This window comes from Ascaphus truei, chromosome 22 (assembly GCF_040206685.1).
Source record: "Ascaphus truei isolate aAscTru1 chromosome 22, aAscTru1.hap1, whole genome shotgun sequence".
Lineage (NCBI taxonomy): Eukaryota > Metazoa > Chordata > Amphibia > Anura > Ascaphidae > Ascaphus > Ascaphus truei.
This window is the reverse complement of record NC_134504.1, coordinates 19,684,450-19,704,470: the sequence shown is the minus strand read 5'-3', so window position 1 is coordinate 19,704,470 and position 20,021 is coordinate 19,684,450. Positions and strand designations below refer to the sequence as shown.

The following is a 20,021-nucleotide window of genomic DNA, read 5'->3' as shown; positions in this document are numbered from 1 at the left end:
TGGGGGTGTGGGGGGGTGATCGGAAGGGGTGTGGGGGGGTGATCGGAAGGGGTGTGGGGGGGTGATCGGAAGGGGTGTGGGGGGTGATCGGAAGGGGTGGGGGGGGTGATCGGAAGGGGTGGGGGGGGGTGATCGGAAGGGGTGGGGGGGTGATTGGAAGGGGTGGGGGTGTGGGGGGGTGAACAGAAGGGGTGGGGGGTGATCGTAAGAGCCGGGGGGTGGCGATTGGAAGAGCCGGGGGGTGGTCGGAAGAGCCGGGGGGTAGGGCGGTGATCGGAAGAGCCGGGGAGAGGATGAGCCGGGGAAAGGAAGAGCCGGGGGGAGCTGGGGAACAGAAGAGCTGGGGGGAGCCGGGTAAAGGAAGAGCCGGGGAGAGGAAGAGAGGGCACACCGCCGCAGCACGCGCACGCCGCCCACTGGTGTCCGTACTCGCGAAGCACGCGTACGTACACAGGGGGTAAGGTGCAATTTAAAAAAAATGATGTACGTACTTGCGAGTGTACGTAAAACGGGGTACGCCTGTATTACACCAGCTCGTTTTCAAGTACCAACCACTAGGTGGGGGTATTGACTCATTTATGGAGATGTGAACTGGTAGAGTCATTCATTCTAGTGAGAGCTGCTTAAACATTTTAATTAATTTAAGATGTCCCATTCAAAGTGTGCGTATGACTACTATGACAATACTGTGCCAGTGTCTTGAAAATGACAAAGGTATGGACACTGATATTTTAACATTTAATAATTGCTGTCGCTGTATAATAATTGTTGTATAATAACTAGATATATATGAGGAATAAGCCAACACATGCAGACTAGAGAGGAGGTGAATTAGAAAGATTAAGCCTACATCTATATAAGAAACATGATGTTATCAGTTCGCGCTGCCTGATCCTGCACTGGGGACGCAGGAGATAGAGGAGAGGCAGGGTATGGAAGCCTGCATGCGCGGGGCATTTGTCAAACAGCTCCGGCATTCATAATCATTGCTGAAAGGGAATAATGATGAACAGCTGTGAAAGGTTCTCATGGAGATCAATAGAGACACTTTGACACGTAATGACAGGAACCTGACGAAGAACTTAAGTTCGAAACGCGTTGTTCCTGTCTGATGTGCATCACCAGGATCCAAATCAGCCACCGTAGCCCAGAAAGGTCTCAGACGAGCAGGGCCACCGACGGACGCGGAAGTGGGAGCAACCTGCAGCTGACGACCAGAAAGGGCTACAAGAGAGCTGCAGCTGCCTTTTTTTTTTTTTTACACGTGAGTCACTACATTTATGTTTGTTGTTACAATAAAACAGCTTTTTCTTATACATTGCCTATGACATCCCAACTGGGTCACGGGAGAGGTGCAGGCTCACCATCAAGATACTGTAAGGAATCCGCTCCGCGGTTTACTGGTTGCCTTACCTTGCAGACCGGTGCAGTTCTGGAACAGCTCTCCTGATGTTTGCTGCAGCCTGGATTCACTCACCAAAGCAATACACACTCCCTTCTGGTATCTACTGCAGCTGTGCAGCATATCACTGCAACCTATACTTGCATTCACTCATTGGAGCAGTACCTTCACACCCCCGCCGGGGATTGGCCCGCTGGCCTTTAAGTATTGCTTTCCCATAATGCTCCTTGCCGAGCATAGTCCTTACTGGATGTCACAACCTGTTCTGCCACAAGCTCCTGCTTGTTCTCCTGTGCTGAAGCGGAGGTTCCGTCCTGCGTCCTTCAGCTTCCTTCAAGCTCCCGTTTGTTCTCCTGTGCTGAAGCGGAGGTTCCGCCCTGCGTTCTTCAGCTTCCTTCAAGCTCCCGCTTGTTCTTCTGTGCTGAAGCGGAGGTTCCGTCCTGCGTCCTTCAGCCTCCTGTTCTCCTGTGCTGAAGCAGAGGTTTCGTCCCTGCGTCCTTCAGCCTCCTGGATTCCTGCACTGAAGCGGATGTTTCGTCCCTGCGTTCTTCAGTCTCCTGGATTCCTGCACTGAAGCGGAGGTTTCCCTGTGTATCTTCAGCTTCATGGTTCCTGGGGCCTACTCTTTCCCTAATCTAGAGAGGCCATGTCCTGGTTCCTGCGCTGAAACAGAGGATTCCCCAGTCCGCTCAGGACTCTTGCGCTGTGCACTGGTTTACCCGTGCAGCTAGGCGGTGTGCTACGCTGGTCTGCTTACCATCTCCTGTGACCAGCACCATGGGTCATGGTCGTCGCACGCGCAGAGGCCAACCCCGCGCTCCTAAGCTGAAGCGGGGCTCTCCTGACTACATGTTGCCGAACTATTGCTTGAACAATGTTTATCCTGATGTCTCCTGTCCTGACCCTGGCTTGTACAACGACGACGCTGTCTTCTCCTATCCTGATCCTGCGATATATGACAACGAACTGCGCAATCCGGATCAGCCTGCGCGGTCTCAGGTCGGTGCTTTTACAACCCCACCTCAGCCTCGCGGTCCGACCCTGGTTTGTGGCGAGCAGAACCCTGACAGTATGCTCGGCCACACAAACTCGGACCCCGCTGAGGTGTGGGTTGGTAAGTTTTTTCCTAAAAACCTGTCCCGGTCTGTAGACCAGTCCCAGTTTGAGAATGATTATTTGTGCGATATAATACCCCTGATGGAAGATCCGTTTATGTCGGAGGGCTTAACTCCCTTGCAAAAGAAATGCCGTAATGATTTGGTTTGTAAGGCTTACTGCCTCAGAGACTTAAAACAGTATCTGGCCAGTGTTCTGGCCAGTGAAAACAGTGTTTTCTCCCCTGATTCCCCTTTAACTGGGGATAAGGTGAGTCCTGTGGAAATGGTCAACGCCTGTAGTACACTCAATGCCCTGGCTTTATCATTGGACATTCCTTTAGTACTCCCGGACCCTTCCGTCATGGTGGCTCTCGCTCACGACACGCTGCATGTACTTTCCGTGGTATTGGATGATTGCTTGTTAAAACAGGATCGCCCCCTGGCCGCTAACGCCGTCCACTGGCGGTTTTTCTCTGCTGCCAGTCCTGTCGCTAAACCGGGGGACGTATCTCCCTCTCCGTGAGATGACCAAACGAACCCATTAGCAATATCTCCTAACGTAGTAACTGCCACAGTCCCTAGCTCTGATTGTATGCCCGGGTTCCCTGACACCAATGATATGTCTACGTTAACCCCTGCCAATCAGTCCTGCGAGGTCCCCCTGGAGGATACATATGTTTCTCTACCCAACACTAAGGTTCTAGTATCAGAGAATAAGTTCCTTAGTTCTCCTATTTCTAGCTCTGAATCTCTCTCTTTAGGTCTTGAGGGTTTTCCAGCTTTAACCTCTGCTAGGCAGTCCTGTGCGCTTTCCCCTTCAGAGAAAGAATCCCTAAGTTCTGTTCACAGGGTTATTTCTGTATTAACGTCTGTGGGGCAGCTCTCTGAGTTTCCTTTGGTAAATCCCTGTTCTCTGTCAGTCATGGTCACGCCCCTAGCTCCAGAGGAGAGATTCCTGGTCTCTCCTAATACAAAGAGAAGATTACCTATGTTTTACTCTCAGGCATTGTCTGCATTAACCCCTGTAAATTCTTGCTGCCTCCAAGTTAATGCCTTCGTTTTAGCCTCAGAGAATGAGTCCACAAGTCAGACAGCAGAGGTTGCATTGAGGGATTCCCATAACCGTACGGAGTCCTTAGATATTCTTTGCTATAAATCCCCTGCTTCAGCTCAAGTTTCCGCAGTTTCGTCTCCGGAGACTTCGGCTAAAGTTCTGATTCCTGATAAATGTATTCAGGAGTCAGGTTTTTCCCTAAGCTTGGTCGCAGAGTTCCTTCTCCTGGGTATTTCACTGAACCAGCCTGTCGCCCACATAGCGGTGATCCCTGCTTCAGCGCATAGTTCCCACATTATGGAGTCTGCAGTAATTTCTGGTTTCCCAAACATTCCTTACCAAATACCTACTTCAGAGACCAGTACAGTTATGATTAACCCCCGTGTACTGTCTGAGTTCTCCTCCTCTTTAAGCTTAGGGTTAAAAGCATACAGTAGTCTGTATGTCCCTCCTGGGGTTCATATTGTGTTCCCAGGAATGTTTGCTGACGCACGGTTTTCTCCCAAAAGTGACGCTTTTTCATATAGATTAGTAAAAAGCTTGCACACGGTTTCCCTTTTCGCTGAATTGTGTCTTACTAGTTTTGAGACTCTGAGAGGTAATGATTCTCCTTCTGATTCTGAAGCTCTTCCTACAATGAGTATCCTGTCTGGGGGTCCCCCTGATTTCTCTGTCCAGGCTAATCCTCCAGGGATCAGCATATCTGTGGTCACTCCCTCAGTACTGTCTGAGGTCACCATGCATATATTACAAGTCCTGGGGTTTAAATCTGAGCTTTTTAGCTGTCCTGCCTTTGCTGAAACCCAGTCCCTCAGTACTGTGTCTAAATATGCCCCAGCAAACATGAGGTTACTCTGGGAAGAAATTAAAGCTCCTGTCTTAAAGGGTATTTTTTCTCACATGTCCAGCAAATCTAGAACCTCAGTAATTGTTTCTAAGTCACTTATCAATACATCTGATTTTTTCTCTAATCAAACCCAGACACCCTAACTATCGGTTAGGAGTCCTGTGATCAGAGATTTTGCACTAGAAAACACACCTATTCATGTTTTTTTCAGGTTAGGTACCCCTGTGGTTAGGGCCATTGCAGTTTTAGAGAGGACTTCTTGAATTCCTAAGGTGCGTGTCATTAAGAGTTTTCATAGTTCATACTTGCTGCTGGTTGATTCTCAGGTCCCTGTCACTGAGGTACAGACTTCAGCTTCTGATGTTAGCTTCCCTCCCACCACTACCCTGGCTCTGCCTTTTTCTCAAGCTACTGATTTGAAAATCCCAAGGACTATTCCTGATTCACTGACAATTCTATCTCCCAATGAAGATTTACCAGTATTGAAGAGCTCACTGTTGTTTGCTTCTCTGCTCCTGCTAAACCATGGTTTTGTCCCTCGGAATTTTCGGTTGCCCCTGTTATTTCCTCTCAGTTGGAAATACTCTGTACGTATCCCAAGATTTCGGTCCCTATGCCTGGTTTACTGCTTGCCTTGTCACCTTCCATACCAATACCGGGAGATGCTTCCAACCAGCCTATACCCTTACTAACCATTACCTGGGAGCCTTCTAGAGGAAAAATTCCTCGCAGATTCCAACATGCAGTGGTCCACCAAGAGTTTTTCTGTTACAACGTTCCTCCTGGTGTATTCGATCAACTATCAGGGCCGCTGATCCTAGATTCAGGTTCCTTTATTAAAGACTGGGCTTTCAGTGGGGGTTCTTCTGCCGTTTCTGCTCTGGAACTCTCTGGTTCTTCACAGCCCTGGATTTCCAAGACATTTTGCGAGGCGAGCCATGTACCAAGGATGTTTCTTCCATCAATCTCATATCCTAGAACTGTACTCACCAAAGAACTGCTCGTTTACGGATGCCCTTTCTACCTAAAGAATTTTAGGAACAACTCAATGTCCCCAAGGCCCATGGATGGTCCTGTCTGGCCACAGTTCTCACCGGGGGGTGGGGGTACACTAAGGATTAACCACGAGTCTCGGGAGCATGACTCTAACCCCAATCCTAGACGGTTCAGCAACAATTCCCGGTCCTCCAACTCTATGAGTGCTCATGTTCGCCCGGAGGTCTCGCGTGAAGGGGGGGGTACTGTAAGGAATCCGCTCCGCGGTTTACTGGTTGCCTTACCTTGCAGACCGGTGCAGTTCTGGAACAGCTCTCCTGATGTTTGCTGCAGCCTGGATTCACTCACCAAAGCAATACACACTCCCTCTGGTATCTACTGCAGCTGTGCAGCATATCACTGCAACCTATACTTGCATTCACTCATTGGAGCAGTACCTTCATACCCCCGCCGGGGATTGGCCCGCTGGCCTTTAAGTATTGCTTTCCCATAATGCTCCTTGCCGAGCATAGTCCTTACTGGATGTCACAACCTGTTCTGCCACAAGCTCCTGCTTGTTCTCCTGTGCTGAAGCGGAGGTTCCGTCCTGCGTCCTTCAGCTTCCTTCAAGCTCCCGCTTGTTCTCCTGTGCTGAAGCGGAGGTTCCGCCCTGCGTTCTTCAGCTTCCTTCAAGCTCCCGCTTGTTCTTCTGTGCTGAAGCGGAGGTTCCGTCCTGCGTCCTTCAGCCTCCTGTTCTCCTGTGCTGAAGCAGAGGTTTCGTCCCTGCGTCCTTCAGCCTCCTGGATTCCTGCACTGAAGCGGATGTTTCGTCCCTGCGTTCTTCAGTCTCCTGGATTCCTGCACTGAAGCGGAGGTTTCCCTGTGTATCTTCAGCTTCCTGGTTCCTGGGGCCTACTCTTTCCCTAATCTAGAGAGGCCATGTCCTGGTTCCTGCGCTGAAACAGAGGATTCCCCAGTCCGCTCAGGACTCTTGCGGTGTGCACTGGTTTACCCGTGCAGCTAGGCGGTGTGCTACGCTGGTCTGCTTACCATCTCCTGTGACCAGCACCATGGGTCATGGTCGTCGCACGCGCAGAGGCCAACCCCGCGCTCCTAAGCTGAAGCGGGGCTCTCCTGACTACATGTTGCCGAACTATTGCTTGAACAATGTTTATCCTGATGTCTCCTGTCCTGACCCTGGCTTGTACAACGACGACGCTGTCTTCTCCTATCCTGATCCTGCGATATATGACAACGAACTGCGCAATCCGGATCAGCCTGCGCGGTCTCAGGTCGGTGCTTTTACAACCCCACCTCAGCCTCGCGGTCCGACCTTGGTTTGTGGCGAGCAGAACCATGACAGATACAGAGGGTATTCCATATATATACCACGGAGGAGAGACACTAGGTGCCTAGCTGTCTAAAGATAACTGTGTTGAGATTCTTACTCACACATGGCCGTGTGAGTAGTTGTTTATCATATTGCATCCCATACCCTCCCCTACATTACATATGTCTTATGTGTTAATGTATGTTTGAATACATTCAGCCACATACATGGTACAGTACTAATTATTTCTATTTTATGCATCATTGCATTTATATGATATCTCCTTGCGCTGACCACAAACACTCCAATTCCACACTTTAAAGTTAGCTAGAAATTTGAGTTTCTTTTAAACAAGGGACCCAAAGCCGCATCCAGAAAAGCTAAGTCATTGGCGACTTTCTTGTCCCCAAATCTGATTGACTCTCAGTCGAAGGAGGTTTCCACAAATGTGGACATTGTGCTATATGTCAATATACTAATCCAATCAAAATGATCCAATACCTGAAACCCAAACTAGAGCAGACTGTGCAAACTTTCATTAATTGCAATTCCAGCCACAGAGTGAATTATCTCAGATGTGGCTGTGGAAAAGGATACATTGGGCGTACCATTAGACCCCCTCAGATGATGATCATGGAGCATGTCCGTTCTATTAAGCAGGATGATTTATTACATCCAGTACCCAGGGATTTTCTCAATTGTCCGCAGGGTGGCATTGAGATTATTTCTTTATTGGGTGTTGAGCATGTTTATGCCCCCCCTCCGGGGTGGTGACCGATTGAACACGCTCAACAAAGGAGAAATGTTTTGGATTTACAGTTTAGACACTTTATACCAGGGGTCGACAACCTTATTTTCCCCAATATTGTAGACATTTCACTTTATTTGTTAAAAAATTTGAATAAAGACAAATGAGGATACAAGGTTACTTACCACCAGGAGGAAATGAATCTATTTCACTCTTTATTTGGGTCACATGATTCTCAGTGTTCAGTTCTTTCTCTGACTTAATTTCTAACCTCTCCTGTACAACTACTGGGAAACCTGGCAATAAGAAAAGGAAAATCCATCATGTAAAGCTGGAGTTGGGTTTCTTCTTGCGATTTCACCTTCTCTGATATTGTTATAATATAATGCCAGTCGTAAATAAATGTTTTACTAACCCTTCTGGCAGAAATTGACTGATAGAATATGTTTTCAACTTTATCTTAGCTGCTTGTGGTTCTATAAGAACACAAGATAAATTAGTTTAATTAGTTTGGGTGTTTGACTCACATAACTGCAAAATAACCAGATACCCCCTCCTTGCAGATTTCAGAGCCACCAGAATATCTACCATACTCACTTAACAAGTGTGGATCCATGCTGGAAGGGCGCAGTGCTCCTCTGTAGGTGCTGCTGAGATAAAAGATTCCTTAATTTATATTTGTCTGATATCAGATGTGCCTAAATAAAAGAGAAGAAATGTAATTAGTATAATCTGTTTCCTTGGACAAATATACATCATATAGTATAAACTTTAAAACGCAAGATTATTAAACATAAAGCAACCCCAAAGGAGTCAGAGAAGACAAGGCCAACAAAACACCAACATGGTCCATCCTCAAACAGGAACTTAATTTCAAACACTGCAAAATACATTAATGGTTAGAAAACAGACTGATGTCCCCCCGCCCCACTACAGCCACAAAACACACACGCTACAGACAGACAGACAGACACCAATAAAACACTCTGCTGGCCCCCTTTACACCCACAAAACAGGCAGAGATACACCTTTCATACACCGGTGCGGACCTCTCTGCAGGCAGGGTGGGGGGGAGTCAGAGCCTTGCTGGTGCCTCCTGTCCAATCACTTACTCTGTGGATCAGAACTGAACGCCGATTGGCTGAAAAACTTGGCAGGGTGCCAAAATGTCCGGGTCATTACTAAATGGATAATGCCCATAATTGTAACCAATCAGGGCTTGGGATTTCAATAATGCCCAGAATTTAACAGCTTTAGCCTATAATACTGTTTAACGCCCAACCCTTACCAGTATGTTGTCTAGGGCAGTAATTTTCAACCTTTTTTTGGTCAAGGAACCCTAGAATTAGATGGTGAAATTCTGGAGCACCTCAACCCAAGCACTCCCTCCCCCCCCTCCTCCCGCATCCCAACCCCCTCATGCCCCAACCCTTGCACCCCAACCCCTTCCCTGCAACCCTCACGCGCCCCAACCCCCCTGTACACACACACACACACACACACACACACTCTCCCCCTCCTCCCTCACACAGTCTCTTTAAAGGAGCCGGGCTCTCACGCTGATGCTTCCTCTCCCTCCTGTCAGTCGGAAAATGACAGCAGAAGCAGGAAGAGGAAAGATAGCAGTGACTGGGCGGCTGCTGTTGCTGGGTCACTGCTATGGGGCGGTGCTGCCGTGCCTGGACAGCTGGGAGAGTTGTCGCAGCTCTCTCCCTCTGGTGGCCGCGGAACTCCTGAGAGGTGCGGAAAATCACTGGTCTAGGGATTACATTAGTCTCCTCTTACACCCCTCATATAAATGCGGTTACTAAATCTTTCCGTTTCTTCCTCCACAATATTGTAAAATTAATAATACATTATACACTCTCTTGTTCGCCCTTGTATTGATTACTACAACACAGGTATCACGGTACAGATAGCCAGTCTCCCATAATAAAGGTGAAGCCCGGCTGGCTGCCACAAAACCGTGTGTAATGGCAAGTTGCAAAATAAATTGTGATTTATTTCCTTAATAGACAAACCCACGACATCTGCAGAATACACTTAAAACAACACTTACTGGGATAAGGGAACGAAAGAAATTGTCCTTGGAACTAAATAAATTGTCCTTTGCTTGCAAGCTCCAGAAATGCAACCTTGGTTTAAAAGTCCTATGGTTATGTGGTTATTAACCCCTTCACTCCTGGACTGGTTGCCGCTATGCTAGAACAAAGTCTTGCATCTTTACATCATTGATCAAAATTCAGGAATCACACTGGGGATACCTGGGGAGCCACAGTTCTAGACTGCCCAAAGCTATCTTTAACATGTGGATCCAATCCCCTCGAGGAAACAAAAAAAAACATGAATAGCCAAGTTACCCACAGTTCATAAGACCAGTCAAAAGGGCTATCTGGTGGGCAGGGCACATGGGTCAGGTTGACGCCCATGCCACTTAGCATACCTGGACTACACCCATACCGTGGCACCACTGAGTCTGATTTTTGAACCAGAGGGGTCACTAGCCTGACATCTGTTGTGCATCAGTATGTCAGTTTTGTATACATTATGGGTCTTCTGGGTCTTTTCATAACTGACACTCTTTTAGACAGGGAGATGCTAATCAGCTAGATCCCTTTGAGGCTCCATCATAAAAATACCGCAGTTCACTCATCCATCTCACAGCTGTATGTCCACGGAATTACTGCTTGGACTTACAAAAAATACCTCCTGCCTTACATTTAAGATCTGCAGTTTTTACACACTTTATTAAAGCAACATGTTACATTTGTGTTATAACTGTAAAAATGATATGTATGTGCATGTCTTGTCTTACTGTACTTGCACCTCAAAAATCAGGGTTCTGGGTGCTTTCGTTCTAGAATTAGTATTTCTCATTGAAATGCCAGCTGCTAGACTGCCATCATGGGTCGGTTAGAGGGTATGGCAAGCAATGCATCTTGTCTTAACCTCGCAGGCAGGGAATGGCCTGCAAATGGGGAATAAAAATGGCTGGGACAGGGCAAACACAGTAATGCATAGCAAATAAGTTTAACTCCTTCCTTCCCCGTAACACCTCCCCCACTCAAGACGCAGGGACTGCCCGGACCACCCCGTCCGGTGGTTGGGCTGACCTGCCAGCTCTTGAAGTTAGTAAATCCTGAGGGCTGTCCTGGCGGGAAAGGCCATCAGCATTACCATGCTCACTTCCCTTCTTGTGCTGGATGCTAAAGTTCCACTCCTGTACGGCAAAACACCAGCGCAAAAGTTTAGCATTTCCCCCCCCCCTGACACCCTCTGTAACCAACTCAAAGGATTGTGGTCAGTTATTACTGTGAAATGTCTGCCATACAAATAAGGCTGTAACTTCTTTAGAGCCCACACTATGGCCAGACACTCCTTCTCAATGGTGGCATATGCCACCTCTATGGGCAGCAGCTTGCGGCTCAGATACACCACTGGGTGTTCACTGCCCTCCTCTCCCATTTGGCTGAGTACAGCCCCAATGCCATAGTCCGAGGCATCAGTCTGCACCAGGAACTTTTTTGCATAGTCTGAAGCAGCAAGTATGGGAGCGCTGGCTAGTGCAGTCTTTAATGCCTGAAACGAGATCTCACAGGCAGGAGACCAGACTACCAGCACAGACTGTCGCCTCTGGGTCAAGTCAGTCAGGGGTTTGGCAATGGCGCTATGCTGAGGGACAAACTTTCTGTAGTAGCCTGCAGTGCCTAGGAAAGCCACGACTTGCTTCTTGGTTTTGGGAACGGGCCACTGCACAATAGCTTCCACCTTAGCTGGTTCTGGCTTACGATGCCCGCCACCCACTCTGTGCCCTAGGTACAATACATATGCCATCCCCACTAAGCACTTGGTGGGTTTAAACGTGAGCCCCGCTTCCCTAATCCTGGCTAGCACCGCAGCTACATGCACTAAGTGTGAGTCCCACAAATTACTAAAGACAGCAATGTCGTCCAGGTATGCCCTTACAAACCCTTGCATACCCTCCAGCAAGCGATTGACCAGGCGTTGAAAGGTAGCCGGTGCATTTTTCATCCCGAATGGCATCACTAGAAATGCATAGGGGCCACTTGGGGTAATAAATGCAGACTTCTCTCTAGCCTCCTGGGTCAAAGGGATCTGCCAGAACCCTTTACTGAGATCCATAGTCAGATACTTTGCCCCCGCGAGTTACATAGTAGATGAGGTTGAAAAAAGACATAGGTCCATCAAGTTCAACCTATGCTAAATTTAGACAACAGATACTTTATCCTAGATCTATACTTACTTATTGATCCAGAGGAAGGCAAACAAAAAACCCCATTAAGGGGAAAAATTAATTCCTTCCTGACTCCAAGAATTGGCAATCGGATTAATCCCTGGATCAACATCCATCCCATGTATACTTATTTGGTATATCCCTGTATACCTTTCCCATCTAAAAAGATGTCCAACCTTTTTTTGAACAAATCTATTGTACACTACCGACACACTTTATTGAAGTGTGGTCGGTACCGCAAGCCGGAAATCTCCCGGCTTGCTTGTGGCCGCCCCTCGGCGTGCCGCGCGTCATAGACGCGCGGTCACGCGTCATCGGGAGCGTGCGCCCCCTGCACGCGTGTCCAGGGGCTCCCCGAGGGAGCCCTGGTGTCCCGCGATCGCGGGACAGCGGCAGGGGGTTCCGGGGGACCCGGCGGACCCGGCAGCGGTAGGGAGAGCGCCCCGATCGGAGGGCGCTCTTCCACTGCTTCGGCGTGCGCCCGTCACACTCGGGCGCGCGCCAGGCTACTGCTGCGGCACAGAACGGGCAAATGCTCGAATAAACTGTGCCGCAGCAGTATCTGCCATCACAGTCTCCATGGGTAATGAATTCCACATTTTAACTGCCCTTACGGTAAAGAACCCTTTCCTTTGTTGCTGGTGAAATTTCCTTTCCTCCAACCTTAAGGGATGGCCCTGAGTCCATTGTACTACTCGTGGGATGAATAGTTCTTTTGAAAGCTCCTTGTATTGTCCCTGAATATATTTGTATATAGTTATCATATCCCCTCTTAGACGCCTCTTTTCTAATGTAAATAAATCTAATTTAGCTAGCCTCTCCTCATAAGTTAGATTGTCCATCCCCTTTATTAATTTGGTGGCTCTTCTCTGCACTCTCTCTAGTTCCATAATGTCTTTTCTTAGGATTGGTGCCCAAAATTGTACTCCATAGTCAAGGTGTGGTCTTACTAATGCTTTGTAAAGGGGCATAATTATATTTACTTCCCTTCCATCCATTGCCCGTTTGATGCAAGATAAGATTTTGTTTGCCTTTGCAGCTACTGCATGACATTGGGCACTATTGCTAAGCCTGCTGTCTACAAGTACTCCTAAATCCTTCTCCATCAAGGATTCCCCCAATATATCTCCATTTAATTTGTAAGTCGCCTTTTTATTCTTGCATCCCAAATGCATAACCTTACATTTATCTGTATTAAACCTCATCTGCCATATACCTGCCCACGTTTCCAGTCTCTCCAAGTCCTTCTGAAGAGAAATTACATCCTGCTCTGATTCTATAACCTTACACAATTTAGTATCATTAGCAAAGATGGAGACTTCTAACAACTCATTCATGCGGGGCATGGGGTAAGCATCTGAGACTGTGCCCACATTGAGCTGCCGGTAGTCCACAGAGAACCAGGTGGTTCCGTCCTTCTTAGGCCCCAGTACTACCGGACAAGCCCAAGGGCTATGGGACGATACAATTACCCCTAGGGCCAGCATCTCTTCTACCTCCCTCTCTATACTGCCCTTCACCTCTGCTGACACTCTATAAGCGTGCTTTTTCAGAGGTCTCAGATCCCGTCAGTACTGGGTGATCTGCAATGTGTCTTCCCTGGCTTGTCTGAGAACAGAGCCCTATACTTCTCAAGCATAGCCCTGGCTTCTGCTCTCTGCCTGACACTCAGCTGAGCCCATATCTCCACCTGCTCTACGGTACCTCCCTGCCTAGCCTCCCCCAGGAGATCAGGCAGAGCATTGCTTGCCGGATCCCCCATCGGTGAGCTGCAAATGGCAAGCACCGACGCCACGCTCGGTGCTATGTACTCCTTCAGCATGTTGATTTGATAAGTCTTATTTCTCCCTGTCTCGGCATCTACCTGTACAACATAGTTGCACTCGTTCATCTTTCGCAGTACCGGATACGGTCCCGACCAGGCAGCCATTAATTTGTTCTCCCGAATGGGCTTGAGAACAAGTACCTGCTGTCCTGGGATGAACTCTCTGCTAAGGGCATTCTGGTCATACCAAGTCTTCTGCTTGGTCTGAGCAGCCCTAAGGTTGTCCTGTGCCAACCCCATGAGCATCTCTAACTGGTCTCTGAGATCTATCACATACTGAAGCACAGAAGCATCAGTAGTGGTAGTCTCCCCTTCCCATCCCTCACGGAATAGGTCCAGAGGTCCCCGTACCCTGCGACCATATAGCAGCTCAAAGGGAGAGAAGCCTGTAGATTCTTGCGGTACCTCTCGGTATGCAAACAGCAAGTACGGCAGGTGAATCTCCCAGTCTTTTCCCTCTGCCTCTATAAATGTTCGCAGCATCTGCTTCAGGATATCAATGAACCTCTCACATAGTTCAATGGTTTGGGAGTGGTAAGGGGTCATGCGCTGGTGCTTCACGCCACACGCATCCCAGAGACACTGGAGCAATTCACTCATGAACTGCGACCCCTGATCGGTTAGGATCTCACTAGGGAAACCTACCCTAGAAAAAATGGCTAACAGAGCTTTAGCTACTGCCCTAGCATCAATACTGGCAAGCACTACCGCCTCAGGGTACCGGGAGGCAAAATCCACCACCATGAGAATATAGCGCTTTGCTGACCAGCTGGGAACCATGAGGCGTCCCACAAGGTCCATAGCTACCCGCTGAAAGGGTTCCCCTATTACCGGTAACGGGTTCAGGGGTGCCTTCACACAGTCACCCGCCTTACCTACGCGCTGGCAGGCGTCACAGGATCGGCAGAACTCTGCCGCCTCACTAGATGCCCCCGGTCAGTAGTAACGCTGCAACAGCCGGACTCGCGTCCTAGCGACCCCCTGATGCCCCGCTAGTGGAATGGAGAGGGCTACCCGCAACAACTGCTGCCTATACTCCAGGGGTACCACTAGCTGTCTCTTCCCCGTCCATACCTCATCTAACCCGGTGGTCCCTTGCTCTCTATACAGGAGCCCGGGGTGCCACAAGAAGTAATCAGACCCCTTGCTCGGCTTAGACTCGGACGCCCGCAGTCTCATGCCCTCCAAGCTGGGATCAAATCGCACCCCTGTCTGGGCACCTAACTCTGGCCATCCCCCCATCACATCTGAGTCAGGGGGACATGGAACAGGTACAGGGAACAGTAAGTCAGTGTCAGAAAGTGACCGAGTCTGGCTTACCTGTCTGGTCTCCACAGAGACTACTGGAACTGTAGGTCCCAAATGCAGGGGGACAGGGGCTGGTTGTGCTGCGATCTTTGCTGACTGGCTCCTGGTGATCACTGCAACACGTGCCAGCTCAGTGGTAAAAACACAGGTAAAGTGTCCTAGGTCGTTACACAGCAAGACCTCGGCATCTAACACAGGCAAAACCCCCACCTCCCTCATGCCACGTCCAGCACCCCAGTCCAAAAAGACCCGGGCAACCTGGAGTGACCTCGGTCCTCCGTCTGGCATGGTCACTTGCATCCCCGTGCCCGGGAGCAAATCCTCTGGCCGCACCATATCAGGGCGAACCAGAGTCACGGTGGCACCGGAGTCTAGCAAGCCGTCACCTTCCGCAGATGCTTCTGCCAGACATCGTTGGGCTGCATCCCGACTGGAGCAACCTGATGTCCACCGCTCTCGGCTGCTGGTCCCGAGGTGGCAAGTGCAGTGTCTTCGCTGGGCATCTCTCTGTGGGCTGGTTCCACGGCTGTACTTGGCTCCTCTGTGTGTGCCAGTCGCACACAGGCGGCCGGCCTCGCAGCTGGTGAGCGTTGCCCCTGATGGGATCCCTTGGACCGGTCCTGGTCCGGACAATCTGGCATGAGATGTCCAACTTTATTGCAGGAATAACACCGCCTCTCATGCTTGAACTCTGCAGCTTTGGGTGTGCTGTTTGCTGCCGCAGGCTGGTGTGTCCACTGAGGGGTAGTCTTAGCACCCTGAGCACGGCCCGCTCCTTTGGGTGCTACAGGGTTCTTCATTGCAACTCGGCTGGCCACATACTCATCTGCCATTTTCGCTGCATCCTCATACGTCTGAGGTTTATGGTCATAGACCCATCCCCTCACATCTGTTGGAAACTGCTGCTGCAGCTGCTCTTGAAAGAATAAGTCCAGCAGGGTATGGAATTTTGTAACCCCATTCCCCTCCACCCACTGAGTCCCGTGCAAAGCCATCCTACCGGCATAGGTGCTCTATGACTCTTCGGGGAGTACCACCCCCGTCCGGAACTTGCCCCTGTAAGATTCTGGGGTCAGGGCATACTGTGTTAGCAGCTTGCTTTTCACATGACCGTAGTCATCGGCATCCACGCGTGGAATACCCATCACAGTCCGTTTGGCTTTGCCAGATAACAGTGGTCGCAGTCTGACCACCCAGTCCCTCCTTGGAATTCGGAAACCGGGAACACTACGTCTCGAAGTCATTCAGGAACGCATTGAGGTCATCTGTGCCATCCACGAACTTGCTGCAGCTGTGATGATCCACCCAGGAAAGACCTTGTTCCCCGTTTTCAAGGTAGGAGTTGTGGGTTCTTCCGAGCACTGTTGTCAGGAGCTGTACCCGCTACGCAGCTGCTACCTCGTCCACAACCCCTGGCGCCAAGCCACCCACGACCGGGGGCTCACTAGCACTCTCCTCATGTCTTTGCAGCCCCGGAGCTGGAGGGACCTCATGCACTCCGGGCTGAATAGCGTCTGCCAACACAGCAGCTACGGGGACTTGCCCCTCTGGTAGGACCCTGCGGTCCTCATGATGCTCCAAATCCTGCAGTTGTGCCTTCGACCGCCCATCTGTCGGTAAGCCATACCCCGCACATCTCTCCATGACTTTCTCTCTGGTCCACAACCTGAACCTTCCTGAGCGATTGCTCATGGTGCCTTCGGGGTATGGGTGAAGGGAACAGTGAAGTCTCTTGTGCTCTTTAGAAGTGTGTGTCAGTTGCTACTTGTCTGAGGAGCTCGCAAGCTACAAGGTCCTCACTATATTAGAGAGCCCCGCAGGAAATTGCAATATAGGTTCAATCAGTATCCCACCACACTGCCACCAGTTATTTAAAAAGCTTTATCAACACATTTATATTTCTGGGTACTTGATTGAACAAAACAAGTTGCAAAATAAATTGTGATTTATTTCCTTAATAGACAAACCCACGACATCTGCAGAATGCACTTAAAACAACACTTACTGGGATAAGGGAACGAAAGAAATTGTCCTTGGAACGAAAGAAATTGTCCTTTGCTTGCAAGCGCCAGAAATGCAACCTTGGTTTAAAAGTCCTGTGGTTATTAACCCCTTCACTCCTGGACTGGTTGCCGCTGTGCTGGAACAAAGTCTTGCATCTTTACATCATGGATCAAAATTCAGGAATCACACTGGGGATACCTGTGGAGCCACAGTTCTAGACTGCCCAAAGCTATCTTTAACATGTGGATCCAATCCCCTCGTGGGAACAAAAAAAACCATGAATAGCCAAGTTACCCACAGTTCATAAGACCAGTCAAAAGTCAACATGATACGTTTGTATTATAACTGTAAAAATTATATGTATGTGCATATCTTGTCTTACTGTACGTGCACCTCAAAAATCAGGGTTCTGGGTGCTTTCGTTCTAGAATTAGTATTTCTCATTGAAATGCCAGCTGCTAGACTGCCACCATGTGTCGGTTAGAGCAGCGGTGCGCAAACTGGGGGGCGCGCCCCCCTGGGGGGGCGCAAGATTGTTTAGGGGGGGCGCAGGAAGCAGCGGCGATTTTGCCAGGAGCAGAGGGAAAAAAGCCGTCTGCAGCTGCAATTTTTCTTTTGGCCATTGGGTGGCGCTGTGCTACAGTACACAGCAGCATCTCGTTGCTTCCTGCATCAGCGACATGGGGAGAGGGGGTGAGTGAGACTGGCACATGGGGGGAGTGAGACTGGGACATGGGGGGAGTGAGACTGGGACATGGGGTGAGTGAGACTGGCACATGGGGGGAGTGAGACTGGCACATGGGGGAGTGAGACTGGCACATGGGGGGAGTGAGACTGGGACATGGGGGAGTGAGACTGGGACATGGGGGAGTGAGACTGGGACATGGGGGAGTGAGACTGGGACATGGGGGAGTGAGACTGGGACATGGGGGAGTGAGACTGGGACATGGGGGAGTGAGACTGGCACATGGGGGGGTGAGACTGGGACATGGGGGAGTGAGACTGGCACATGGGGGAGTGAGACTGGCACATGGGGGAGTGAGACTGGGACATGGGGTGAGTGAGACTGGCACATGGGGGAGTGAGACTGGGACATGGGGGAGTGAGACTGGCACATGGGGTGAGTGAGACTGGCACATGGGGGAGTGAGACTGGCACATGGGGGAGTGAGACTGGCACATGGGGGAGTGAGACTGGCACATGGGGGAGTGAGACTGGGACATGGGGGGGGTGAGACTGGGACATGGGGGAGTGAGACTGGGACATGGGGGAGTGAGACTGGGACATGGGGGAGTGAGACTGGGACATGGGGGGGAGTGAGACTGGGACATGGGGGGAGTGAGACTGGGACATGGGGGGGTGAGACTGGGACATGGGGGAGTGAGACTGGGACATGGGGGAGTGAGACTGGGACATGGGGGGGAGTGAGACTGGGACATGGGGGAGTGAGACTGGGACATGGGGGAGTGAGACTGGGACATGGGGGAGTGAGACTGGGACATGGGGGAGTGAGACTGGGACATGGGGGAGTGAGACTGGGACATGGGGGAGTGAGACTGGGACATGGGGGGGAGTGAGACTGGGACATGGGGGGGAGTGAGACTGGGACATGGGGGGGAGTGAGACTGGGACATGGGGGGGAGTGAGACTGGGACATGGGGGGGAGTGAGACTGGGACATGGGGGGGAGTGAGACTGGGACATGGGGGAGTGAGACTGGGACATGGGGGAGTGAGACTGGGACATGGGGGAGTGAGACTGGGACATGGGGGGGTGAGACTGGGACATGGGGGGAGTGAGACTGGGACATGGGGGGGAGTGAGACTGGCACATGGGGGGGGAGTGAGACTGGCACATGGGGGGGAGTGAGACTGGCACATGGGGGGGGAGTGAGACTGGCACATGGGGGGGGGACTGGGACATGTGGGGGGAGTGAGACTGGGACATGGGGGGGGAGTGAGACTGGGACATGGGGGGAGTGAGACTGGGACATGGGGGGGGAGTGAGACTGGGACATGGGGGGGTGGGAGAGTGAGACTGGGACATGGGGGAGTGAGTGTGAGACTGGGACATGGGGGAGTGAGTGTGAGACTGGGACATGGGGAGGGTGTGAGTGACATGAGGGGGGTGAGAGTGTGAGATGGGGAGGGGGGTGAGAGTGAGTGTGACATGGGGAGGGGGGGGTGAAAGAGCTACATGGGGATGGGGATGAGAGAGACATTGGTGGGAGGGAGGGAGACACTGGCAGGAGGGAGAGAGACACACAATGGCTGGAGGGAGAGTGTGAGAGAGACACCAGGTGGAGGGAGAAACAATAGCTGGTTGGAGAGTGCAAGAGAGACACTGGGGGGAGGGAGAGGCAATGGCTGGAAGGAGAGTGAGAGACAATGGAGGGAGGGAGACACTAGGGGGAGGGAGAAAGAGAGAGAGACACACAGGGGGAGGGAAAGAGAGTGGGGGGAGACACTGAGGGGAGGGATAGAGTGGGACTGGAGGGGGAGTGAGAAATACAGGGAGTTGGAGAGACTGGAAGAGGAGTGTGAGACTGGAAGAGGGGAGAGAGTGAGAGACAATGGGGGGAGGGAGAAAGAGACACACACTGGGGGGAGGGAAAGAGAGTGGGGGGGGGAGGGGGAGACACTGAGGGGAGGAATAGAGAGGGACTGGAGGGGAAGTGAGAAATACAGGGAGAGACTGAAAGAGGTTAGAGAGGTCCTGAGGTGTTCTAATGTGGCGGGAAGAGAGAGATTAATAATACAGCAGAAATGGGAACGCTATTAGACAAATATTATATTTATTTTTAAGTTATGTAATTTGTGCTATAAATACTTTTTTTGTAGACACGTGGCGAGGGCGTTACAAAGCTGGTTCGCCCTCAATGGCTGAACCAGCTCACGTGCGCTGACGTCATGTGATTTTGATTACATCAGGCAGGGGGGGCCCGAGAAATTTCATGGATGAAAAGGGGGGCTCGGCATAAAAAGTTTGCTCACCCCTGGGTTAGAGGGTATGGCAAGCAATGCATCTTGTCTTAACCTCGCAGGCAGGGAATGGCCTGCAAATGGGGAATAAAAATGGCTGGGACAGGGCAAACACAGTAATGCATAGCAAATAAGTTTAACCCCTTGCTTCCCCGTCACAGTAGCCCTTTCCACAAGAGAGCTAATCACTGTCTGA

General features: G+C 50.5%; 2 protein-coding genes across 2 annotated transcripts in view; both read right to left on the bottom strand.

Moving 5' to 3' along the window:
- Positions 1–20,021, bottom strand: part of LOC142472496 (uncharacterized) — a 664,758-nt gene that overhangs the window by 277,440 nt on the left and 367,297 nt on the right. The gene's annotated exons all lie outside the window — the stretch shown is intronic.
- Positions 1–20,021, bottom strand: part of LOC142472493 (uncharacterized) — a 118,362-nt gene that overhangs the window by 56,905 nt on the left and 41,436 nt on the right. The window contains exons 2-3 of the mRNA XM_075579551.1: positions 8,051–8,151; positions 7,639–7,749 (exon numbers count right to left, since the gene is read on the bottom strand). Of these exons, the coding sequence (XP_075435666.1) occupies positions 7,639–7,749; positions 8,051–8,069 (130 nt within the window). The 5' untranslated portion in view covers positions 8,070–8,151. The remainder of the gene's footprint in view (positions 1–7,638; positions 7,750–8,050; positions 8,152–20,021) is intronic.